Source organism: Scatophagus argus, chromosome 14 (assembly GCF_020382885.2).
Source record: "Scatophagus argus isolate fScaArg1 chromosome 14, fScaArg1.pri, whole genome shotgun sequence".
NCBI classification, from domain to species: Eukaryota; Metazoa; Chordata; class Actinopteri; family Scatophagidae; genus Scatophagus; species Scatophagus argus.
Genome location: NC_058506.1, coordinates 19,589,399 through 19,616,105, shown reverse-complemented (window position 1 = coordinate 19,616,105; position 26,707 = coordinate 19,589,399). Strand labels below are relative to the sequence as shown.

Here is a 26,707-nt window from a genome sequence, read left to right as displayed (position 1 = left end):
TCAATTAGGGGGAGAATTTAAAGGTCTGCTTGAGGAAATATAAAACACTAAGATGTGTGTCGCTTCGGTCAGCGACGGTCTCGAACCTCTGACGGAGCTGATATGTGTAGCTTCAGCTGACAACTATTTGTTATTGATTAATTATTTTCCCACTTAGTTGATTAATCATGTGCCCATCACATATCTGAAGGCTTAACGTGTCTTCAGCGTATGTTGTTTGGTCTCTCTTAAAATCTGCTATTACATAAGAAGAGAAAAGCGGCCACAAAGCTGTCGATTATTTTTCTAATGATCGATTGAGTGACTGATCGCGTTGTGGAAAAGGAACCCACGCGTTTTTGACCGGTTTTCCGTGAACTTCAGGTTGACCTTCAGGCGTGCGTTAGTGTTTTGGAAAGAAAAAAGGAAGCTCAGACTTGAGGAGAGGACACATCTGGTATCCTGATGACCTTATTCGATGCTTTTGCTTTTCTTCTGGCCGCTGAGCATTGTGAGGTGAAGTGCCTTGCTCCAGAGCAGTGTGGCAGCTGGTTGTACGTTGAGAAGCCATCAGGAGAGTGAGGAGATGATTGAACAGGCTGGTTAGTTAAGCCGAGTCTGTCAGCCTGTCAGAAGAAGGTCATTTTGTGGCATTTTTCTGTCAAAAGTTAGCAGACGACTTCCTCTCATTTTGCAGTATCGTTTTTTCCCACAACACACACATGTACACACTCGCACACTCGCACACACACTCTAATCTCATCTCTTCTTCCTTCCATCGTTCTTCTACTTTCTCTTTCAAACTCTCACACTTGACTCTCTCTCTCTCTCTCTCTCTCTCTCTCTCTCTCTCTCTCACCCTAATAGGATATGTCGAGGGAGGCTCTGCTTCCGCTCGCCCCGTCACCATAGCAACCATGGCTCTGGCGGGAGTTGCCGAAAAGACTGTATAGCCTGACCCCTCCCCCCCTTCTCCCTCTTCCTCCTCCTCCTCCTCTTCCTCCTCCACCTTTCCAGACCAGCCTCCCTCTCTCTGCCCCCCCTTTCTAACTCACTGCTCCAGCCAAAGGCGAACACACACACACACACACATGCACAAACATACTGAATACCTGCCAGCACAGCACAGTGAATAGCCCTGTAATCTCTCTCCCTCTCTCTCTCATATACACACAAATACACACACAATGAGGCCCTCTGTGCATGTGTATGTGTGTGTGTCTGTGTGTGTGTGTGTGTGTGTCACTGATGTATGCACATAAACAAGTCAGTTGTCCTCCAGCAAACAGGAGCAGTCATGCACAAAGACACCACACACACACACTCACACGCACACACACACACACACACACACACACACACACACTCTATCTTTCTCCCCTTGTGTGTGAGAGAGAGTATGAGACATGAGAGGTTAGAGGAGGCCCGTTTGCTGTGCTTTTGCAAGGCAGGCTTGCTAGCATTTGTTAATATGTGTGTGTGTGTGTGTGTGCATGTGTGTGTGTTTAGCCTTCGGTCCATTCAATGGACAGCACATTCACAATTTTGGGATGCAGAGAGAGATGATGATGTGGAGGGAGGGCTGATGCAGCTCCCTCTGCTGGCGCAAGATGATGAGGATGATGTCATTGTTGGCCGCCCACTTCCTCTGGAGTGAAGCTTCCAGGAAGTAAAAACAGCAGCCCTGGTCAGGACAGGAATCAGATACCTCTTATCTGCTACTCTTTCTATTCAGAACTGATCATGTGGTGCGTTCAGTGGCTTGGCAGAGAAATCAAACCTGTAGTGTGCTGTGTTTTGCCCCAAAATAATCGAAGACGTGTTCGCTTGCAGCGTGCGATGTTTATTGTGGATTAAGTATCTTTAAGGTTTATCTTTAAGGCTGTTGATTCGTTTAGAGTAACTGTACTGCACAGCGACTCTGCAGCACGTCCGCTGCTGTGCACAGGTTTCGCCGTCATCTCTGCTTCCCTTATCGTGCCGGTAAACCAGCTCCTCTGACACCGGCAGTGAAAATCTGTCTGTGTTAGCAAGTCATTCAGTCTGTTCAGCTCTAAAAGTGTTATTAATCCAAATCTGCCATCTGTGATGAGATAAATTCACCTGGTTCCAACACAAACAATCTGTTTCCTCAGTTAAGCCGAGGCGTCGCCGGTTCCTACGTCGCCTTTAACGAGCATAACCACCATCGAAAAGTTTCACTGCCGCGATGACAGAGCCACAGTGAGGCCTTTTATATCTGAAAGGTGAAATAATGAAGGGTGCGACTGACTCGATGTGAACTCGAGCGAATGGACGAGTTCATGTTTCTCCACACCCAAGAGGGAGGATTTTGCAGTTAAGAAGCACAAAGTGTCAGCTGAGGACTCGAGCGACGAGCTTCGTCAAACTGTTGTGACCTGCGATCTGCTGTGATTCTCGCTCTCTCTTTCTCGTCCTGCGCCTTCTGAGCTGTATATCCCACAGCTGGATGCAACAAGTCCAGGCACATTCTTATAGGGTTACAGAGGAGCGTGCTCGGATCCTAAGCAGGATCTTATTTGCATATTGTGTGCCTGTCAGTCATGGTGACATTTTCGATTGGAGAGGCTGCCAGGCAGGTGTTGAGGATTGTATGAGTGAATGGGGCGTTGCACCACAAACAATCAGACAGGTTTCAAACAAGTCCAGTTTAGCCCAGTTATGTTAAGTATTTATTTTGAAGTGAAAACACAAAATGAGCATTTATAGGATCCACTGTTCGACAACTAAAATGAAAACTTGTAAATAAAAAGGAGGGACAAGTGATTTATTTGATGTTTCTGACTGCTAATTCTGTCATATGTTGGCTCTCAAGATTTCTTCCCAGAATCTACAGGAAGAATATTTAACATTTAATCTGAGATAGACTGATTATCACCTGACCAGTTATGTTGAAATCACGCATGGTAGTAGCTTTAACTACAAGGTGAATGTATGTAATGTTGCTTAACTGGGTCCTCTGTTCACCTGCGTCCGTTTCCTGCTCAGGTTGACTTACTCTTTGATATTTACCAGAAGTGCTGGCCCAAAATTCTGAGGTGTACCATGATAAGGTTTGGTTTTAGGTCGGTGCAGCTGCAGTTTACATTCACGTACAGCCAGCTGAACTGCTTTGATTAAAACTTTTAACCTCAAAAGTCAGGAAGGATCCTTTGTGGCCGTTTGGGACGAACAAGTTGCTGAGCACCCAGGAAATCAGCAGTGGAAGCTCCTATTAGGTACCATTAGGCTGAGTGTCTGTGTTTGTGCTGGCTAACAGACAGAGTGAGCTGAGCTGGGAGACAGCTTGCTAACAGGTGGGTGAACCAGACAGAGAGCAGGGAGGAGGGGGAGGAGGGGTGGAGTAGAGTGCAGGGTGGAGGCAGTTGGTGTTTCACTGGGTGGGTGAGGAGTGCAGCTGGGCGGGGCTGCGTGGTTCATGGTTAATATCTCTCCCAGCTGTTGTTTTCGTTCTGTTTTCATGATATCGTCCATAGGCACGCACACACACACACACACACACACACACACACAGGAAATGACTGCATGCAGTACGTGCACACGCAAATTCAGCACCCTTATATGCCCCCAAAATCATAACAAAGTGCTGTTGATCACAGATGACATTGATGCAAATCAATATGAACAACACACCTCCCTTCTCCTCCCCTCCATCCTCTCATCCTTCTCTTTACCTCCCCCTGCATCCTGCTCTTCACCCATCCTCCCTTCACCCTTCACCCAACATACAAACAGTCACAGTATTGTTTGTCTCACCTCGGGACCTATCGATTTCTTCCTGTAGAAAAATACAGCAGCAGTGACACAGACTGAACGCCTATTAGGCTGTTTATTTACTATGTGCACCGTCCTGTCTCCACACAAGATCATGTTATCCACCAAAGGCCAGTACATGCAGCGAGTGTAATGTTACCAGGCCTGGGCCGCAACTTTTCCACCAAATACACAGGAAGTAAAAGCCAGTTTTGCGTTTTGAGTTTGATATCTGAAGAATTGTGAAGATTGGGAATATTCGACTGATGATGGATTAAAATGAGACTGAGACAACACATTGGGTTGTTGTAATTTGGTTAATGCTGGAGACGTGCTAAAGTAGAAAATTGTAGTTGAGAGAGTTTGCTTTTTGTCAAGAAAGTAAAATAAATTGTAGCTTCTCTTATTGTGTCTCACTAGACTTAATCAGGAAGTTCATCATCTTGCCGATCAGAGTGTCCTTTCATTTCTGAATGATGCTGTAGATTCATAGCAAACTTGAGTTTGGTTTGACCATTAATTGATGTTCAGTCCTGCATACTTGACCTAACTGTTCCAACCTCAGGAGGAGGGACTTTTCTGGGAGGCAGAACTGCACCCCATAAACTGAAACTGAACTTGGCTGCTGCGGTTTGCACAGCAGAAGTAATAAGTAATCTATTGTAACAGTAGCAGTTTGTGGAAAGGTTCCTGGGATGGATGAGAGACATTTGTGACCTAGTGTGTTAAACAGGGAGTCTGTTTCTATCTGTCCATCTATGAGTCCTGACACATTTTATTACCATCTCTGTTTCACATTCAGGATAAACTGTGTGCAACGTGGTGTAGAAAACTGGAGAGCCTTTGCCTCTGCTCCCTCAGACTTGTGCACCACTTCTGATCAGCCGGTAACATCACATGGAAAATGTGTGTCATTAAAATCTAATTTCTTAATGGGATTTGGTATAGGAGCTGTTTCTGTTGACCCCGCTTGTGTAACCTGTCATAAATAAGTTATGTGTCTGCTGACAAAGGTGTGCTGATTGGTCCTTCAGTGCTGCAGTATTAAGTGTTACCCGTTAACCCTTTGTTAGACCAGCACAGTCACATGAGAAAAAACCAAACAGACTCTGTGACCCAGGACCCAGAGATGTGGCTCTGATACGACCGAATTAGGAGCATTCACGCTCCACACACACCGTACCAAGTAAATAACCCTCTGTGGGCACATAAGCTTACTGATAGCAGAGCCGTATGACTAAATCACTCATCTGTACGAGACCCAGTGTGAGTATAACTTGATAAATCTGTCCTTTGTACAGGTTTTGTCTGCCTCTCAGCCCGGCCTTCTGACCGCTGCAGCCACAGCTGCTACCGGCTTGCGTTCAAGTTCCAGGTCGCATGAATTAACTGCAAGGCGAAGACTGGGTGACCCATTTTATGGTGGAGCAGTTGAGCTGAGAAGTGAATGGGGAGGGAACAGAGCGCTCAGTTGGCGAGCTCCTCTGCAGCACGTCTGTTTCAGCCAAGGATTTTTCACGTTGAGTTTGTAGTTTTAAGGCGAACCGTGTTTCGGCCCTGGCGGATTGTCGTGTTTGCTTCAGAGGCAGTTATTTTATGGACCTGTGCTGCTGTCTGACTGTCTGATTGTTGACCATAAATATTACAAATGAACATCAAGCTTCACTGAAAAAGATTTGAAACTTGCGACTGAGACCATAAACTCATTTGGAAACTGTTCACCAAGGTCATAAATCAAGTGACAAGCAGGCAGATTTTCTCATAAGCTTCCTTACAATCAAACTTCATTTTGTAACCAGTGCAGTCACGTCCTGCTGGACATCAGAATGAAGACACTTTTAAGGTCTTTAAGGGCTCCAGTGAAAAAAAAATCCTCATGAAAGTGTGAGATTATGATCTGGCTATAACACGAAGAGTGTCAAGACAAGCTTTTTCTTCCACTGGCCAATGTGTTGCTGTACATCCTCCTTTTTAAGCTAATCACTTTGTCCTGTCCAAAGGTTTCTCTCTTTCCGACTTGCCCTCATTTTTCTTCTTGTTCAGTCTCTCAGATCACAGAGCTTGCGGCTCGAGTCCGTTGAGGTTTTTCTTTTTTTTCCAGAGGACTTCATCCTCTGAGCCGCTTCTTTTCGGGGATTTTTGCAAAGAGTTGTGGGTTTAAGCTGAGCAACCGTAAAAAAGAGGAAAAGAGGACAGGGAAAAAAAAGACCAGAAGTGGATGGAGAAATGTGAGAGTGAGTGGGTGGAAATGAAGCCAGCGAGGGATGAGAGGTTGAGGTGGGAAGAAACATGGGTGTGGTTGATGTGAAGAACGAGAGATGCTGGAGGGAGAGTCGAGGGTGTGGGAGAGAAAGGTGAAAGAGGTGTGGTTGTGATGGAGAGAGCGAGAGAAAGGAAACGAAGAGAGGAAGAGGTGGGGGGTGAAGTGATGGAAAGATGAACGGACTGGGAGGGGAAGGGAAGGGAAGGGAGTTGGATGGTGGGTGGGGAACGAGTGGAAAACACAGAGTCAGCTGATGGCTCCCAGTTTCCATGGAAACGCTAGGCCTTTCCCACCCACTCTCTCGTCTCTTTCTCTCCTCTCTGCCTCATCCACTCCCTCACTTCTTTCACACTTCATTTTCTTTCCAGTTTTTTGTGTCTTTTTTGTTATTTGAGTCCGTCTCTGTAATCATGTTATGGCCTCCTCTTGCCGCCTTTCCGTTCCTTTCCTTTCCTTTCCTTTCCTTTTTGTCTTTTCTGGATCTCCTGTAATCCCTCCTTAGCTCGATCAGCCTGGTTTGGTGCTGGTTCTGTTATGTGCTAAGACTCCGTCTTTCCTTGCTCCATTTCTTTCTTATCTTTCCCATCTTTCTCCTTAAATTCCTCTTTGCCTCTGCCAACTTTTGTGCAGTTCTATCTGTTTTTGTATTCTCTCATGTGTTCATTTAAAATGGAGAGCTTCAGAAGCACAGTTCAGGGTGTTCTTGGACACACGATCAAGGAGAGCTTTGAAAATTGTCCCTCCTCGTGGCTGCACAACATGTTCAAATGAGGAAACAAAAAAAGGTGGTCTGTTGCTTGCAGATTTAAAATCTCTGCATATTTTCTCGCAGTGAAGAAAAACAAGCTTCCTGCAGTGAAAAAGCTTTCTATATTCTAAATGTGACATGTTGCAGCCTGCAATTCACTAAAACATGCAAATCCCCCGATAGGCTCCTCTAACGGTGGTTATGTGCATATGTAACGATGGTTGACTGCAGGAGGATGTTTACCAGCCTTTACATTTGTGCCTTCATCCACCATCTCACACACACACACACACACACACACACATAGCCCAGCCTCCAGCTTAACTGTGTGACCTGATAAAAGGGCGTAGTTGGAGTCTCCACCCTCTCCTCCTCACACAGAGCCAAGCTACGCTCAGCTGAACTGGAAGGAGGCCAAGTCCTGGACTGGATGCTCACTGCTGCTCCCTCTCTCACTCCATTTCTCCCATCTCTCTCTCCCTCACTCTTAGTCAGTACCAGTCTCTCTCTATATCCGTCCCGCCCTCCTCTCTCTGTCTCTCACTTTCTCCCCCACCTCCCCCCCTCAGTGTCCCACACAGCAGCCATTGTTCCTGAGCTACATGGCAGCTGAGCCCTGGGTGGTTGTAGAGGCGAGTGGGGAGCCTCGTTCCACTGAGGAGGCTGTGAAAACTAGGGCGTGACATGATGCAAGTTATATTGAAGCATCGATCCAGGATGAGGCAGTTCCTCAAAGTGAACTTTGAAAACAGAGGTAGTCAGTCTTAATGGACAGAGAAATGTGTTCACACCTTACAGCATGTATAGAGTTTAGAAGTACTGTTCTGCACTGGAAATTCTCTTGGATAATTTTAGTTTTATACATCAGTTTTAATTGTTTCTGAGACATTTTCCACCAGTTTGCTGTGATTAGTGGCTCCAGATACTTCTTATTTGTCCAAAAAGTAGCTACTATCTGTTTCACCAGGACTACCAACAGCGTCCCCCAAAATACTCCATAAATACCACAATACACGTGAAGCTCTTGCAGCAGTTTTGCAGAAAAAGTACAGTACAATGTAAGTACACTCCATAATACATATGCATATTTGTCTACAAACATTTGCTGCTGCTGTGGTGGTTCGTCTTCAGCTCAGTCTCCCGGCACAAGGGAGAGAAACAATTAAATCATTTCTGATTTTTGGATTGTGTGACTCCTGCTGGCTTTTTCAGACAATGAAGCAGCATGTGTCAGCATTTTTTGTCATGCTCTGCTTCACTGTGATTCCATCAGTCTAATTAATACATCAGTTTCTCCGTAAAATGAATTCTGTGATGTCCTCAGCTTGACTCGAATTTTAGGATCTTTTCTATCCTGAAACATAAAACTCTTCATGTGGAATTTGAATATTTGCCCATTTGTTTTCTTTTCCTATCTTGGAACTGGTCATTAAAATACACAAAAAGTTAAGTTTCAGCTTTCTAAACTTCTCCTGTTTTCCTTTCCTCCCTAGCAGGCAGATGTTGGTGATGACTGCTCGCAGCCCACAGACCTGAAGGTGAAGATGGAGCCACCAGTTTGCAAGACAGAGCCGTCGTCGCCCCAGCCATGTCCCGCCGAAGACCAGACCGAACCCGTTGACCTGTCGCTCAACAAGCCCCGCTCGTCTTCGCTCCCCACTTCTACGACAAGCACCACAGTCAACCCTGCACCCAGCGGCGCCGTGACCCAGCCGAGCCTGTCGGCTACACCAGTACCCTCTGCGGTACAATCGATAGGCTCCATGGTAACTACAAACTCCCATCTCTTCCAGTGAAGCAGTTGAGCAATGTGTGTTAGAGCGACCAATCATATTTCCCTCCTCTTCCCGCTCTAGGTTCTCTCTCCAGGCTCCATTTTGGCCACTCAGGGCGCCGGGGGACAGCAGATTCTCCACGTCATCCATACAATCCCCTCTGTCAGCATGCCCAGCAAGGTGGGCCAGCTTCAAACCATCCCTGTGGTGGTGCAGTCGCTGCCCGTCGTCTACACCACCATGCCTACCGACGGCGTCGCCACAGCAGCCATTACGGTGCCACTTATAGGCAGCGATGGCCGCTCAGAAGGATCAGGTGAGTAGTACAATGAAAACCTCCAGTGAGATACCATAAGGAAGGACAGCAGTAAAACTGACATGTTACTATTGCAGTAATACTCTTAATTCTTGGCACAACAGCAGCGGTGATAGCAGCGAAAGTGTCCAGTACTTAAATTAAATGGCAGAAAACATCTAAAACATTATTCCCATCAGCCTCAGCTGTAGTTTGAGGTTAATATCAACGTAGCATGCTAACATGCTAACAACATGTTACAACGCCAATATACTAAACAATAAATAATCAAACTGACAGGGTGTTTTCACTTCATTATTCAGCCTTACACCATGGGTATCCTCAACCTTGTTGTGTTTATTTTGCCCAGATCAATCAGCAGCGACACAGTCGTCATGTGTCTGGTAATCGTTGCTCGAAGCAGCTAACCTAACGTTTGTCATGTCGATCAAATAAATACAGCAGTTAAAGAGCTGCGGTTGTTAAGAGCTGCTTGCCACCATGTTTTGTTCAGATGAAAAGAGAGATGCATCCATTTCATAACTTCAGCCTCGTTCTATATGTTATATGTTATGTCTCATAAACAGTATGTCCTTGACGTGCTGCGCAGTGGGGCCTCCTACTCTACCACAGCTCCTGATTCAGTACTGCTGATGGATTGTGTCGCTGCCTCGGTTTACCATTCATACTAATATGAAAGCACATACAGCATCAAATGCGGGAAAGGATGGCGTCTTTGGTCGCAATTAAACAGATTTTCATTTCATCTTCCTTTTAAATTCATTCTTATATTGTAACAAGATGCTGGCCACAGAGAGTGGTTTGAAATTTTGCAAAGCAGTATCAGTTAGGAAAAGGCAGGCAGTTTGAGACGGTTGATGGATGATTTTTAGACCTTTCCTCGTCCCTTCCTATCTCTCTATCTCTGCCTGTCACACCCGCCATTGTTCTTCCATGGTCCTGTCACTCTTGCCCACACTGTCATTTGCGGGGAGCTCTCGGTCTCAGAGGAGTACAGTGTTTCTCTCGAGGGAAATGGTGTGTGTTTGTGGTTAGCGGCATGTCAGACTGCCTGTCTGTCTTTGTCATTCTAGAAGCTCTCCATATGTGCCAGATGATTGATACTCCCTTTAAATGAGGAAACTCGTACTCAAAGAAACGTCTCGACAACATATGTTGCAGAAAAATGTTCCTGATACGCATCTCTAAATGTTTCAACAGCTGATCCCGCTGTCTGATAATTTGTAAAGCCCATAAATCAAAATCAGAGCTTGCGTTGTTCTTTTTCTGAGTAGGCAGAGTAGCACAAGGTTGCCAAAGTGGCATATCCTGTCATCTTTTAATGTGTTTGTCCGCGTTCTGCTCCTCAAATGCCCCGACCCTTTCTGACATTAAGATTAACAAGAGAAAGCAGTGGTAGAGTATCTATATCTAACCACTCCCTGAAGTCAGAGTTCGTCTTGCTGTCATCTTGTCAGCTGTTAGTTGGGAGCACCTTAGACACTGCGAGAAATCCGGTCGATTCGCGGTGAGCCAACGGCGAGCAGAGAGGTTAAAGGAGCTGTAATCCATCTTTGAGCAAACACGAGGGGAAGCTTGACATTTGCTCAGGCACGCTGGCAAAACAGGCCTCCACCCATTTGACAAACTGCAGTAAAGTCTCTCAGTAAAGTCCGTTTAGTTCACCTTTCTCATCCAGACCAACGTGGGCCTCGACTCAGGAATGTAAACGAGGGAGGCAGCGACTCTCGGAAATGTCTAGAAGAATGTCCAGCGCTCAGACTTACCCGAAGATGCTCTCAGACAGTTAGACCTTGCCTTTTTGGATTGATGCGCACTTTGTCCCAACTCGCCTATTCTGCTTTACTTCATTTCCCAGCATGCATTTCAAACATCTCCAAAGACAGGATGAGGATGTGTTCAGTTGTAAGAGCACGCTGTTTGTACAGTTCCACTGTGGGAGTGTAAAACATCATGAACATGAGAACCAGGACAGGTGCTGCATGTGATGAATGTTTTTGTATGGGATTACTGTAGATCATATTAGCATTAGGTGTCAGTAATCCACAGTGAGAGTAAATCAAAATGCTAATTTACTGTGTGTTTTGTCTGCAGTCTCTCATGCCTGATTTGTATTGGCTGCAGTAGCACAGAATGCAAAAACATTTTTGTGACTTTTTGTGGTCTCCTCTTGTTGTAACAAGACTGCTGGTATGATGCGGCACTTCAATGATCCCACGAAATGAGCTCTTGAATCTTGAAAACAGTTTATGTTCACTGGTAACCTCAAGTTGCACCATTAGACGTAACTAATAAGTCAACACACATTTTTCAACAGTCCCCATCTCAACACCCGTCCAAACCGGTCTGAAAGTCTGGTGGGTTTTGGACATTTTAATGGAGAAATATTACAGGATATCTTAAAAGCTGTGTTTACTGGTTTCAGTGACTGTCAGTGGTAGCAGGAGTCTCCTGTTACTGCACTGTGACTTAATGCCAGGCTGAAAAGCAGCTTGTTTCACTGTGTTACATCTGTACCCACACCTAAAAGTGATGCCACAGTGTGCTGACACACCCTGGACATCTGTGTCAGTGCTTGAGGTCAGCAAAAATACGATTTTCAACTCGTGTCGAGTTGCTTTTTAAAGGATGATTCTGTATTACAACTCCAGCCTTATGTGTTTTTAAATTTCCTATTATCATTTTTATATAAATCACTTCATTTTTGAGAAGGAGGCCGGCCTTTCAAATTTTCTGTTTTCTCTCCCAAATATGTTTGACTAACTGGTTTGTTCCCTGCCCTGTCTGACTTCTTTTAAGTAATGCTGCTGTGTTCTCAGTATCATATAATCCAACTCTGTATCCTTTACACCAAAAGCAACTAAACAGCTGACCAAGAACATGATCTCACTTCTACAGCAGCTCACAGTTAGCCAAGTTATCGTTCCCTCAGAGGAATCATTCAAGTGTTCCCTAACTAACGTAAGCTAATAGCATCTAATCTCGTGAGTAGACCCAGGAGGAGTCTGAACGTTCGCCTGTCATTCAAAGACACCGCCGGTTCCCGTAGGCCACACTGAGAATCTGTTTTGTAGCTGCTTTTCATCGTGTCATGGCGCTGTACAACACAGGCGCAGAAACGAGGAGTGAAGATGTGAGCCAGACAAGGGGAGTGGGCGAGGGAGAAAAGGAGGAGAGGAGATGGGAACTTTGCTATTGTCTGTTTTCTTCGTGTACCTGCAGAGCGAGCAGGCAGCTGACATTGCCTGTGCTGTGGTGCTGTGTGGGAGGATAGGTAGACGCAGATGGAGGAAGGGAGTAAGAGGTGCAGGGAGTGGGGTGCTGCAGGGGTGAGGAAGGATGAGGAGGAGAGGGTGCAGAGGTCGAGAGGAGACGAGATGGGGTCGTTTTTGCCTTTTGAAAGAGGAAGGCTGCAGTGGCAGAGGGAGGGGCAGGTTTGGCTTAATTGTCTCCAGAGACAAAGAAGACTTCTTTTGGTGTGTGACCCTCTCCACACCAACACACACTCACACACACACACACACACACACACAGATACTCCACCCAAATTCCTTGCGTCACCCTTCTAAAGGCCCCTCCCCTCCTCCCTCTCTGCAGGCTGGGTGGACTTTGACCAGTATGGCTGCCACATTCCTGCAGATAGACAAAAAAAACAAAAAAAACAAACAAAAAACGGGTGGGTGGATGGGTGGTGGGGGGGCAGCAGTAATTTGCTCTTTTGTTTTCACTCATTATGCTTTTATTTTGGTGCATAAATTGTTCTGTGTTTGTTCACGTCGTGGTTTTCCACTGGAGTAATGTTGTCTCCGGTGAGCAGCAGCCCATGAAATTGTCAAAATGTGAATTTAGGTGAAAAGAAAAGAGGGAGCGATTGTGGAGTGAGAGACTCTGACTGATTTACAGCTGCTGTAATCAATAAATAACGCATGTTGTGACCTTCTGATCTACTGGAATCTGAGCCCGGACTCTGCAGAGACAACAGGTTGTCTTCTCTCTGCATATATGAGCTGAAGTGGACGTTAATTTAAACATCCAAATCCCCTGCACTCAGCAGGAAATATCTGAAAAATCATGAATTTTACAGTAAAACCACAACTTAAAGGACTCATCGTCTTTGGTGAAAACCCTGAAAGCATTTCCTAACAGCTTGCTGAAATTTGAGGACAGCCAGCAGAGGCTGACGATGGCCTCGAGAGATTTGTCTTTCAGTTAATTGCTAATTAGCATCATCTTTGAGTTCTGCAGAATATTTTTCATTAACATCTGTTCACTTTTTCCCGCTCCCGCTGTGACATTGCAAAAGGTTGTTCAAACAGCAGGGAAAGAAAGAATGAATGAAAGGAAGGAAGGAATGAAGGAAGGAAAACTGGCTGGATAAGAACACTGAAACATGTTCTTTAAGAGAGCAGTAGGAACGAGGAGACGTGTGGAGGAATCCAGCGTGGGGTTTGGCCACAGATTTGATCCATCAGTTCTGCAGCCTGGCAGACCACACCTGACGTCACACACACACACACACACACACACACACACCAGCGAGTCTTTGTCCCGCTAAGTTGCTGGAATCCAGGCATCACTATTAAGAAGTTATTAACCCCCTGCTGTTCTCTTCTGTCTGTTCCCATCCCTCCCCCTCCTCCTCCTCTTGCTCCATCCCTCCCTCACTTCTCCCTGTTTTGCTTCTTCCATTTCCTAATTTAATTAACTGATTTATCTCATTTTCTTCTTCAATCTCCCTCCATCCTTCCATCGTCATCCTGTCCTCTCTGCAGTTCGTATCAAGCCAGGTTCAACGTCTCCGGTGGAGTTTCAGAGCGACAGCGACGCCGAGAGCGGGACAGAGTCTGGATCGGCCTCCCTCAGCGCCCAGAGCCTCGACGCCGGGTGAGTTTGTGTTGATCTCAGAACATTCAGTTGTTCAGTCCAGTTCAGTTCCCGGATGGTACCTGTGTCGGGAAATAAAAGTATCTAAGTGTGTATCTATCGAGAAAACGTCTGTCTGCCTCAGTTTTGTGCAGTTCCACACATGAGCAGCAGGTGGCCTCATCCTCACGTAAACGACAACCGCTTGCAACTTTAAAAAATAAGCTTTTCTAGTGTTTTATGTTATCAGACTGTTTTTAAACTTAAGTGTCATTCCAAGAAAGAGACGAGAAAAGTCTTTTAGTCACCAGCAAACACCACACAATTTGATTAATTGACATTGACATTGTTGTGTACAGTCACCTCACTTGACCTCCCTTTTAAACCTTAAATTGCTAATAACTTTCACTGCGTAGGTAAAACGACATGTTAAATAGTGAGCTTTGGATGCATTTGAAAGCGAGGGAAGCAGCCGGCTCTATCAAAATCACACATACGGTTTCTGTGCTAAGCTACGCTAACCGCATCCTGACTCGAGCTCCGTACAGACAAGAGAGGCGTCACATATTTTCTCACCTCAGTCTTGGAAAGAATGCGTCCAAAACTGTTGGACTTATCTGACACCGTTGCTCGTTTGTGAGTCAATCACTACAGTCACTAAATCAGTACAGTTAGAGCTGCATGTGGCGTGGACAGTCGGGCTCGCTGTCCCCTGTGGCCAGACGGGGTCCCGAAAGCCTTCCTTTATAAATCAGACTTCTGTAAAGCTGTTGACAGGTTGTGAATGAAACTACGCATGATGTAACGTCGGTGTAAAGTCCATGACACCAGTCGGCAAGGCCAGTGAGAGACACACTAACGCACAGCAGGGTTTCTGGGAAATGCGGTCTTTGTGTGATCACCTCCCTCCCCTGCAGCCTCCTGACTAATTACATTAGTGCAGTGCTGCCTTGACTGGACACTTATATAACCTGATAGAACCCTGCGTACAGCAGAACACACAGTCAGCGGAGTGTGTGTGTGTGTGTGTGTGTGTGTATACGCTTGGTTCATACTTCATAACTGAGGCCATTTGGTCCTTAAGGAAAGTGTGGACTTTTGGCAGGTTGTTCTTGGTGAAAGTGAGGGTTAGTGTGCCAGTGCCCTTTCAGGTACAGTAATCTGTGTGTGTGTGTGTGTGTGTGTGTGTGTGCAGTGTGTTTATTAGTAAATCAGGACAGAGCTGCTGCCACACCCAATGGGGTGAGGCTGCCTGACTGTAACAGAAATTCAGGGCATGGGCGTTGACAGTTAGCTTAGTGCTGTAATCTGCTCTGTGTGTGTGTGTGTGTGTGTGTGTGTGTGCGCACATGTTGCTGGGCAGGGCAGTCCCAGAACTGGGGTGTAAACATGATCTCGTAATGCAGTTTACCGTCACACCTCGTCGTAAAATAGCTCAGGAGAGACAGAGAGTTTTTTATTTACATTGTTCACACTGTGATTATAACATAAATAAAAGCAAATATAAATCAGGCCACAGACAGCTGTGCCACTGACATCAGAATTGAAACAATGATAATGATATGTGTTTAATAAAAGTGGGAGGAGACAGACGGACAGAAGAATGAAGTGGAGAGAAAAGAGCTGGCGGTTTGAGTCACAGGAAGGAGAGGATTAAAACACGGAGGGTTGGGAAGATGTGAGGCGGTAAACAAGAGACAGAGGAGATGCAACAGTGCTGAAGTATTGAACTCAGTGTGACTCTCTGGCGCCCCCCTGTGGCCTTAACGCCACCGTCACATTAACCTGAACCTGGTGACAGACTTGCTGCTGCCCCACAGCGGGAAAGAAATTATCAGAACATTTTTAATGAACAAAGTCAACCTAAACACACATTAACAGTTTAAACAGCCATTTGTAAGCATGACTCACCACTTTTTCACTACACATACACAAAGACACAGGTAAAGGAATATTTGAGAGTGAAATAAATCTGAAAACAATACGTTATTATTATCCTTATTGTTGTTGTTGTTCAATAAGTAAGAACAGGAAGTCAACATTGTCTTTTAGTGTGCAGATTAGCGATCAGCATCGCTCACTTCTTTGCCTCTCTCAGGTCGGTTATGGACTTAGAGCCCGTCGATCCCGATTCGCCGGACATCAAGAGGAGGCGGATCCACATGTGTGACTATGAAGGCTGTAAAAAAGTTTACACCAAGAGCTCCCACCTCAAAGCCCACCGGAGGATACACACAGGTGAGGTCCGAGCGAAACACACAACACAGCAAAAGGTGAACAGGCATAAAGGAGCAGTTCACCCCAAAACTCCGGTGTTTACTCACCACCATACACAGTGTGAGTGTGAATAGTTCTGCAGTCCAAGAACCAACAAGAGCTCACTTAATCAGAGCAAAATAGGCCATAAGAAGATGTGAGTGATTCATGCTGTTCAGGTGTTTCCCTGCAGCACAAGAACTTTTCAGAATGTTTGCAAAGACTCTAAAAGATGACCAAATCTGGGATAATTTAGTTATAGCTCCTTCGTGCGTTTTTGTGTCCACTCGTACCCCGACTTTGCTCTTCCTTTCCTTCCTTCTGTTGCTTCCTCCCGTCCTTCCCTCTCCCCTAACTCTTCTGCTTGTCTCCTGCCTCCTCCAGGAGAGAAGCCCTACCACTGTACCTGGGAGGGCTGCACCTGGCGCTTCGCCCGCTCCGACGAGCTCACTCGACACTTCCGCAAGCACACGGGGATCAAACCTTTCCGCTGCACCGAGTGCGACCGCTCCTTCTCGCGGTCCGACCACCTCTCCCTGCACCGCCGCCGCCACGTCATGATGTGAACTCTCACCTCCTCTGAACGTCCCGTCAGCCTCCCCTACAAGCCAACCTCCCGCCCCTCTCGACATCTCCGAGTCCCTCACAGCACATCTTTTACCAGTGACCCCCCCCTCCAGCCCAGATGAGCCTCTGCTACTTCCTGTTTCCTCTCTCACCTCCCCTGGGCCCTGCATCAGGACTTTAAACCCCATTTGCAGATTTAAAAAAAAGGCACAGCGCCTCCCTCCTCCTCCTCCTCCTCCTCCTCCTCCTCCTCCTCTCCTTCATGTTGAAATCACAGGGATATCAGCAGCGTGTCTGTGAGGTTGTGTGTGTATGCAGTGGCGGTCGGGGGATTTTTACCGTGTGTGTTTCAACACATCATCATCATCATCATCATTATCATCCATCATCCATCATCATCACCGTCCACTCAGCCATCCTCCCTCCCCCCCAAAACAATCCCCTCCCTCTCTCCCACCCTCGTGCGGAGAAGGATGGACTGAAGGGCATCCATCAGCAGGGACGTTCATCCATCCATCCATCCATCACACTCATCCATCCAAAGGGGAGGAGGAAGAGGAGGAGTGACATGTGAAGGGGATGTCACTCCAGCTGCAGTCTTATTGTCGACAGTCACTGTGTACATATCCAGAGTTGGGAAGTCAAAAGCCAAAATGTCATATTTTATGCTTGGAAAAAAAATCACCACGAAATGTTTTCACAAGAGGAACCTTTTCAGCCTGAGAACTTCACAACAGAAAGCGCCAGGGAAAACATTTCTGATGGTACCGAGAAAGTACCAAATCTGATCAAAACTTTTGGATCAATTATTTACCAAACTGCAATGGATCCTGAAGGCAAAGATTTCCCAGCTCTGAGTGAGCTTCGTCACAGCAGCTGAAGTGACGTCAGGCTTGTATTTGCTGTTTGGGAAGCATCTGTCTGAGGCTCAGATTAAAAAGTAGTTCCCGCCTTGACTCACCCCCCCATCCTGGTACAGGGAGCTACAAGACTGTGAAATTTCTAAAGATTCATTTGTTTTCATTTTATCAGTCACATTTTTGACATTCGTGTGCCCTCACCCTGCCCCCCCTCCCGCGCACACACACACACACACACAAACACCCTTTCTGATTCTTCTTCGATAACAGTATTTGCTTTTTACGCGTCATCGTTGCTGTTGTTTTACGACATAAGGCCTTCAGTTCTGTCGTTTAGTTTAGTTTCCCTTCTTTTGCCAGGTTTGGCGCTCTTTACAGGATGGCATGTGTTGTTGTTGTTGTTGTTGTTGTTGTTGTTTTTTTTTTAAAAAAAGATTTCTGATCCTTTTGTTGTGTTCTGAGGCTGTGAAAAAGACTGAGCAGACACAAATAGTTTGAGATTACAAGTAAAACTCTCGCGCAGGGAATCGGGGAGCTTTTCTGAGTGTGTGTTTTTACCTGTGCTGTTTGTGCGTGTGTGTCTGTGGGTGAGCGTGCATGTTTTGAGACAAACACATAATCAGAATTTAAGATTTTTACGAGTGTGTGTTCCGGGCACTTGTTCTTTTACCTCTTGCCCGTTGAGCCTTAATAACTGAAGTCAGTCTGTAAGGGCGAAACCAGAACCGCCGACAGACGACGGCAGGCCAAAGGTCTGATCTTTGCATCGTTGGCTTGTTTCTCTGTGGAGAGGATGTTCCTCTTTCTTTGTTTCAGTGTTTACAAACCAAGACGATAAAGTTGCTAAATTTTAATTTGAAGATTAAATTTCCTCATCTAACCAGGCAGGTGCGGGAAGAAACCTGCTGCACTGCAGATGCAAGCAGATTCAAATCTTTCAGAAAAGTTCGCATTTATCTGAATATGGAAAAAAGTGGTCTTAGCTTTTGAGAAAACAAAGCTCGGACTGCTGATCTGAAAACGGGGCGTCGACACAAAAACAAAGAATCTATCTTGTTTCATACCAGGGTCAGATTGACTCATCACAGTCTCATGTGGTCACCATACCGGAGACATTTCCCACACTGGTATTGAACATCCCCAACAGTGTCAAGAAGCCAACATGGCTGCCACTGAAAGTCAGCGGTCAGGCCGTCTGTCGGTGGTTCTGGGAGAAACCAGGCACTGTGTCGGGCTGTCAGGGTCCGGAGTGCCTGCGGGTTAAACCACGGGGAAACCAAGCGCTCTCCTCACTAGCGTTTCTACAAGGGTGGGTGTGGGTGTGGGGGGTCGATTCTCTTTCAACTGGTTTTCATTGCGACAGAATGAAATGAACCCCCCAGACTCCAGATGTAATGAGCACACTTCTCACAGGCAGTTGGAACAGAAAGGACCCCCTTGGCCCTGCCCTCTAAACCACGTTGTCCATGTCTTAAGTGGGCTGTTTTTCAGCTCCCGTTCTGGACTGAACTTGATTATGCAACATGACGCAGACCTCGCTCCGCGCGCTGTTCTGAACGCACTCGTGGCGCACTAGTCGGTAGACGCACTGCTGACACGCAGCTCACCTTAAGGCTGTAACAAGAACCTGAAAGGGAGGTCAGGGCGCGGAGAAGCCCGCGCTGTCGATCACCGGGCAAAGACCAAGAGTGGAGTTTTGAGTGTTTCTGAGTGTGGGTGATTGACAGAACTCGCTTTTCACCGCCCTGACGGGCTCCCGTACAAACAGGCAAACGGCGTGGTTCTCGTTAGCCGTTCGGAGTTGCTGTTATTGTTGTCATTTCAAAAGCTAGTAGGCTAAATGAGAGCAAAATGTTCTGCACCTGACTTTCCATGGTGTGATGACGTGATGGACGTGCAGGCTTCCTGTGAGCTGAGTGCATGCCATGAACAGGGCAGATTGTTGTTGGGCCTGCACGCTGCAAAAAAATAAAATAAAATAAATCAAAAAAATATCCATCTTAGCAAAGTCGCTGAATCTGGTTATGGATTTTTTAAATATTTTTGTTTTGTTTTTAAATCAGATCAATACTGTTGAAGGAAAGATATTATAAGTCACATCAAGAAATGTGTGAAAAATTTTTAATAATAGAAAAATTATAAAGAATCTGAGCTAAATTCAGTCACTTGTTTGGAGGGATTTTTGGCCTTTTTTTTGCAGTGCAGAGCAATACAATGTGCCCCTTCCTCCTGACACCCCCACCTGCTTCAACTAAAAAACACAAAACAAAACATAGTTACTAAGCACATCTTTCTAGAAGAGTATATGCATTTGATTGCAATTTTCTTTCTTTTGTAAACTGTTGATAAAGACATTAAGGACAATGACAAATAATTAAGATAAATCCATGTACATAAATGTATATAATCAAAAAGTGCAGAGTAAATGTAACGGGTGAATTTCTATTTTTAACACTGACTAGATAATGTGAAAAAAGATCTTTTTTTCTTCTTCTTCCTCTGTTGGTTTGATGAAATGTGTTTCATCACGTGTTCTTTTTTTCAGATCTATTAATACATTTGTTTCGTAGTTTCTTAACAAAGAAAAAAATGGTCCCACTTGTGTTGTGCACACTTGTTGCATGGAGAGTAGCCTTCTTGTTTTCTTATAGTGATGTTGGTGAGCATGTCCGTGTGTGTGTGTGTGTGTGTGTGTGTGTGTGAGAGAGACAGTGGGTTTCCCTTAAACATTGATAACCTCTGAGATAAACCCACATTGAAAATGATTCATTAGGGATCCATTTGTTGTAACAGAGCTTGATATTCCTGCACTGGACCTCATTTAAAGTACGACTAAAAACAAACAAACAAACAAAAAAACCAGAGCAGATTCAAAACATTTTACAGTCAAGCTCCAGGTGTGTTCAGACACTTTCACTTTCAACTTGGCGAAGCAGCCCTTCACAATGTTTCTGTTTAGTTAGATGGATCCCAGGCCCCTTTACGTCTAGAAACCATCACTCCATGTCACACACGTTGTTCTCTATCTGAAAGTAATGCTGACCCATCGCTTTACAAGCACACCGATTGGCTGTGGTGAGCGTTACAACCATCACATTGGTGTTGTGGAGACAAACACACACTGAGGACAGTCATCCTGACCTCTCAGAGCCAGCTGATGATGACCCAGACTTATCGCTGGTGTTGGACTTGTTGCCGGGAGACCGATGCATGAGTTTGTTTTGTTTTTTTTCTTCCTGCTTCCTGTTGGTTTTTTGCTGGTTTGTGCAAGCTTGTTTTTAGTATTCTTCTAAATCTTCTGTTTGTGTACAAAGCAGGAAAAGTTTATCTGTGAAGGGGCAGTGAAACATTGAAAGAATTTTATCCCCACTGAGACCTTGACAGGATGGACTTCGTGTCTGAGGGCGACGTCCGTCTGTGTGCCTCGACGCGCCACCAATCACTTCCTCTGCAGATCACAAATTTTAGGTATTTTCTATTGAATGCAGTAACTTATGGGCCAGTACTATATTTACTCAGTGCAATGCAGTTATCATTATAATAATACAATTATTAATAATATTTTTTTCTTTTTTTTGTATTGTACAGAACAAATGTATAAAGATCAGTGAGGAAAACGTGAGCTTTTTGATACTGTGACTCATGGTGTTTAAAAGTCAGTTTCTCCCTGTACAGTTGTGATTATTTCCCCCCTTCCCCCCTTCTTCTTTTATAGAATAAAAAATGTTTTTGGTGCAATTTAATCCCTCGTCTCTCTGTGTTGTTTATTGTGTTTAGCTCATGTCCTTCCTTGAATCCAGCGGTTCATCAAATGGTAATTTAATTAAGTTAAAAATAAATAAGCAAATTTCTATTTTCTTTTAACAACATGAGTGAGGTTTGGTTTTTATTCATCAAATTAAAGTCAGGTATTGTTTTCTTTCATGTTTGTTATGATGAAAAACAACATGAGAAAATGGGGGAATCGTTTATCGGTTTAATTTTAGAGAATGAAGGGTGCAGTTCTGTTGTTTTTTTAAAATATTAATTAAATGATTAAAACTACACTGTTCAAAAATTATAAACACAACACTTTTGCTGTCATTTTTATGACTTTGAAAGTGTTTTCTCATTCATTGACTGATTTATGTTCCATTTCAGCTCTAATGGTGAAAATGAATTCTTTAATTATGGCTGATGACAGTGTGACAGTACAAGAATTTGAACCTGGCTTTATGGTCACACTTCTGTTGGGGCAACGTGTTCGTACGTTTCTGACACAAACTGAACTGAACTCGTTATGCACGAAGAGCACTTGCATGTTGAGTCGTCCTCCACTAGAGGGAGCCCAGTCCCAGATTATGTGAGGAACAACTGAAGGAATCCAATCAGTGAGTGAGCATAAACAGCCAATAACAGGAAGCGCAGACGAGGAAGAGTCAGCACAGGTAACTGACAGGTGTAAACGTCAGCTCACTTCAAACATGAATTTACTTAAGTGACTGAGCTTATATTAACAAGAAGAAAACTACCAGATTTGACTAAGGATCCCTCATTTACAGCACTGAGATCAATCTAAATAATAATAATAATATTAAAAAATCCTACAGAATAAAGTGCAAAGTTACAAAAACGTCTTGTGTAAGTGTGTTGGCTCTGAGTGAGAATCTGTCTTTGTTGTTAGCTCTAAATGTGTTTATTGTCCTCACGCAGTGCTGATCGGGACAATCATTAACACACACGTCGTCAGTCGTTGGATCCATATAGGGACACAGACGCACACCATATAAAAGCAATAAAGAGCAAAACACTGTTGCCTTGCGATTTGGCGGCCTGCGTGACGCATTAATAAATTGTGCCAGTTCACTGCCTTCCTAACTGCTTGCTTTATTTCTGGTTTTCAAAACCCGTCCGGATTGTTAAGTGGAGAAAGTTTTTGCCTCCCACACAGAGGATCACCGCTCGGCAAGCAAGCTGAGACTCGAACTGATCTTTAAATGCTTGTGTATAGTTTATGAAATGGTCATGGACACACACGGTGTGAGCGGACAAATATAGTAACGGCCATCAGCAAACAAATTTAGGTTTATTGCAATAACTGTGTGCAATTGATAATGACAACTCTTCTTAACGCTACAACCGCTACAGCCCACAGGCTGAGTGACTCATTCAACTACTACAAATTAGTGCTTCACAGTGGTTCAGACAGGCCTCAAGTCTCCCGAGGCTTTACTGACAGAGCAGGATAACGTGTTATGTGTACGACCCACCACCAGGGCATTTGAAAATCAGCTAGTGGCAGATGGCAACTCAAAGAAGACAAACAGCAACTGAAAATGACTGCAAACTGCAGAGACAACGAGGTCCTCACCCTCCTTACCCTCCAAGCAGAGGATGAGATCAACTCAACAAGTGACTGCAGGATCTGCTGTGGAGTGGGAGGATGTAGAGGTCGGATTATAATTGGGCCTTGCTGACATGGTTATCTTCAAACCGGGGACTAAAAACCAACTAGCAGGGCAGTGGACACACCATTTCAGGAAAGAAAACTATGTTTTTGTCGAAACATACTTTCCAGCTGACTGTCTGACTGATATACATCTCCCCTTTGATATATTCTCAGATGGCACTTGTGCACAGCTAAGTTAGTTACGCAGAGCTGTGATCATGGATGATAGGGTTTCTTGGCAGGCCTTGAGCACTTCTGAAAACATAACCATGTCTGACTGGGTAGCTAAAGCATAGATGGTGTAGACAGACAAAGATCTGCTGCCAATAACCTATAAGATACGTTTGTGCTGTCTGTGCTATACAACCCCTATAGACAGGTTTCGACATCATAATGCAATATATACTTTGCGCGCCTTGTAAGTCTTGTCCAGGCAGCTCTTTGCCAAACAGTAAGCCAGGTGAATAATACAGCTGATCCTTGCATGTCTTAGTGACAAGTCACAATCTGCAGGCGCTGTGGGTTGTTTTGAAAGCTATGTTGGCTGGTTTCCCTTTTCCATCGTCTAAAATGTCATCTGGGCACAGCGCGATGTGCAGGCAGCTTTTGTCTGCAGCACTGTGTCATAAATGTAAGCAATTGAAACAACGCCTATACAACAGAATGCTAGTTTAGCCATGTTAGAAAAAATGTTGAAGCAGGTCACGTGGCATTCAGTGATCAAAACGATCCTCACCTTGAATGCACTTTGACTGAGATGACGGTGAGGTAGCGTTGTCTCACTTTGTGTCTGGCTTTTCAAGGTTGTCAACACGCCTCTGTTCCAAGAAAAAGAATAAAATAAAATAAGAGATTTCTTACAGTTGACTGATAAAGCAGTTCTAAGAATTTCAACTCGAACATGTCAAGTGATGTTCTCTGACTGAAAGAAAGTTATGCAGTGCTGTACTACCTGAATCTTTTAAAGGTATAAGGCCTTTTCGTATAAAAGATCCATGCAAAAATGATCTCTCCCAGTCATCACTTACGATCCACTAGAAGTGCGTGCTGGTGTCTGTCTGCATGTCTAACCTTCTGACTGTATTTTTTCATTATTTTGCTGTGTCTGGGTTGTTTTGGAGCATCAGGATTCTGGAGAGTAGACCTGGACGACCCCACAATCAGCTATCTTTTCAGGATTACTTAGCGTTGTGTTTACGAAGAGCAAATGACAAATCCTAAATGGTGTGTATCTTTTGTGTTTGTAAGTACAAGCTGCGCAAAGCACAACAAATCTTTCAACCTGGTGTTTGTGAAAGTGTAAAAGTTTTCAGTAGATCACAAAAGGACCAGTGAAAACGGCATGAGAAAAGAAGGGTGTCGTTTCTCAAAGGTTAAAACAGTTAAAGACATAGTTCTGACATGATTCACACATGTTAAAATAAGTTCAGTCATGTCACAACCCTGCTCTAAAGAAGGAAGACCACACATGAGTTAGAAGAGGATTAACTCCAATTATGACAGAAAATACGCTTAAGGCATGCAAATATCCAAAACAAACCAAATAAAACTTGAACTCAAAAAGGGTGGAGGCCTGTGGAGACAAAAGGAGACTGGTTGACTAACATATGTAACCCTCCTTCCCTACGTGACCCTCCCTCACTCCACCAGCTAGAGAGGGTCAACACATTCATGTCTAGATGACGCTGGCAAGACAAGATATCTTTGCCTGCATTTTCCTCTCACTGTGGTTGCCCTGATACTCACATCATCAATCCTACATCCTCCTGTTCCACCAAATTTTCATTATTTGTTTAGTTCATCGGTTTTCTCAAGTGTTTTCACTTATTCCTACTGATAAGACATCTGCACAGGTTATGGCTGGGTGGAGTTATAACGGGACTTAGATGAGGTCCATGTACAAGTGAAGATAGTAGAGGAACAAGTTGTTTTTTCTTGCTGGTGAAACAAAATTAAAAATAGAAAAAGTGACTCCATGACTTGATGGTCATGGAAGCCATAGACAGTGAATACAGAGAGAACCAAGTGAGACAGACTGAAGATTATGATGTTTTCAGAATTACGTTTAGCAATGGGTGAAATACTTATGTATCAAGCGATGTATTGTTAACGATGCAGGTAACATCTCTAGTTGACTTTAAGTCTTTTGTTGTGGTTACTGAATAATGACTGTTCAACTAAACAATCCAGAGACTGTGTGTCCTCCTGTACCGGATCCCCAGGAGATATTTAACTCCTGAGAGAGGATTGCAGGCAGTACTGCAGAATCAATCAGACAAGTTTTAACAGGAATTTCACTGCAGCGGCTGTGGAATGAGCTGTGAGCTGAGCACCCGGCTTCACCAGGCCCCCGGCCATGGGTGGATATTATACTGATGGGACAAGGGCACCGGACCTCAAAAGCACCTGTGTTAACTAGAGAGGCATAACAATGTGTTTTTAAAATTTTGAAAGGTCGCATCCCCCCTCATATGCCTCACATTGGTTTGGTCCACTGCTTATCTTCAGCCACAGGTCTTTCTGTTTTACTGCCAAAATATCTGATACGAATCTGAATTACGACCTCGTACAACCACTGAACCTTTTAACATGACAACACAGGATGAGCACAAGATTGTGTGGCAGAGAAGTTGCTGCAGACTAGCGGGAACAGGAAGTTGGCCTTACCTGAGCTCTGGTGAATTTTGCCTCACGTTTTGCCCGCAAAACAAAGGAATTGTTGGACATTTTTATTCACTTCTACAACTCAAAAGAATAAAACTTGAGGCTGAATCTTTTGTTCTAAAGTAAAGTGACATTTTTTGTCATTGGAGGGAACTCACTCCAACGAAATTTGTTCTCTGCATTTAACCCACCCAAGTGACGTGCACACACACACAGCAAACCCGGGGCAGTGGGCGACCGCGTGCAGCGCCCGGGGAGCAGTGGGGGTTAGGTACCTTGCTCAAGGGTACCTCAGCCATGGACACCGGGACGGGGAATCGAACCAGCGATCCACCGGTTACGGGTCCGACACCCTAACCGCTGATCCACGACTGCCCCTATTACTTCAGCTACTGTAATATTAACCAGTGCACAGCTGTCTGTGTTTGAGCCATGGTGAGAACTTAGTGGTTTTGCATTGCAAAACCCACAGTTTTGGCATCCCCTTCAGGATTTGCCCTTGAGAGACATTTGTATGTTTATTGTCCCACCAACAGTAAAATTAAATACTAGCTTTTTCCCCCAAAGTGAACTCTCAGGAGACTGAGGCCAAAGAAAATGTCCCAGAAAAGCAAATGGAAAAGCAACTGATTTTACATAAACAGGTGAGTCATCTGGGTACCTGCAGGGAACAGCCTGCAGCACTGCTGTTGCCAGCATCAGTGTCTGTTAACATCTTGCAACACTGAGGTTGACATTGAGGTTTTACAAATTTAGATTGTTGAATCTTGTTCTGTACTCCGCACAGAATTTAATGTCAAATCAACAGTTCAAATCAGGAAATTGCAAAATAATTAATTAGCAGCCATCATCTGGAAATGTCTACAAAGTTTTGTGCCAATCCATCTAGTCCATCTAGTCCATCTAGCCCATCTAGACGTTGTGATATTTCGCTGGATGAGGGAAAACTTTGGCCTGCTGGTAGTGCTGGAAGCAAAGTGAGAGGATCACCAAAGTCAGTGGGAGTCATCCTCTGGGGACTATGAATGTCAGTACCAAAATGTAAAACATTCATGGCAATCCATTCAGCAACTGTTGAGAAAATGATGTCAAGTGGTGGACCTTAATACACAGTATGATACAAATATTTGGCATGTTTACATGTAGCACGGTCAAGGAGACATGATGAAATAGATGGTACTAATGCACATTTATGAACAATGAACATTGTTCTT

The 26,707-nt window shown here is 44.7% G+C and overlaps 1 protein-coding gene across 2 annotated transcripts in view; it reads left to right on the top strand.

Moving 5' to 3' along the window:
• The window catches only part of klf8 (Kruppel-like factor 8), a 56,796-nt gene extending 35,652 nt beyond the window's left edge, over positions 1 to 21,144 (top strand). Inside the window, exons 3-7 of one of the 2 annotated variants that reach the window (XM_046411836.1) lie at positions 8,261 to 8,530; positions 8,621 to 8,855; positions 13,628 to 13,739; positions 15,817 to 15,956; positions 16,359 to 21,144. In XM_046411836.1, coding sequence (XP_046267792.1) covers positions 8,261 to 8,530; positions 8,621 to 8,855; positions 13,628 to 13,739; positions 15,817 to 15,956; positions 16,359 to 16,540 — 939 coding nt within the window. In that variant the 3' untranslated portion in view covers positions 16,541 to 21,144. Of the gene's footprint in view, positions 1 to 8,257; positions 8,531 to 8,620; positions 8,856 to 13,627; positions 13,740 to 15,816; positions 15,957 to 16,358 lie in introns of both variants that reach the window. The other variant, XM_046411835.1, reaches the window with a different exon arrangement.
• The last annotated feature ends 5,563 nt before the right edge of the window (positions 21,145 to 26,707 follow it).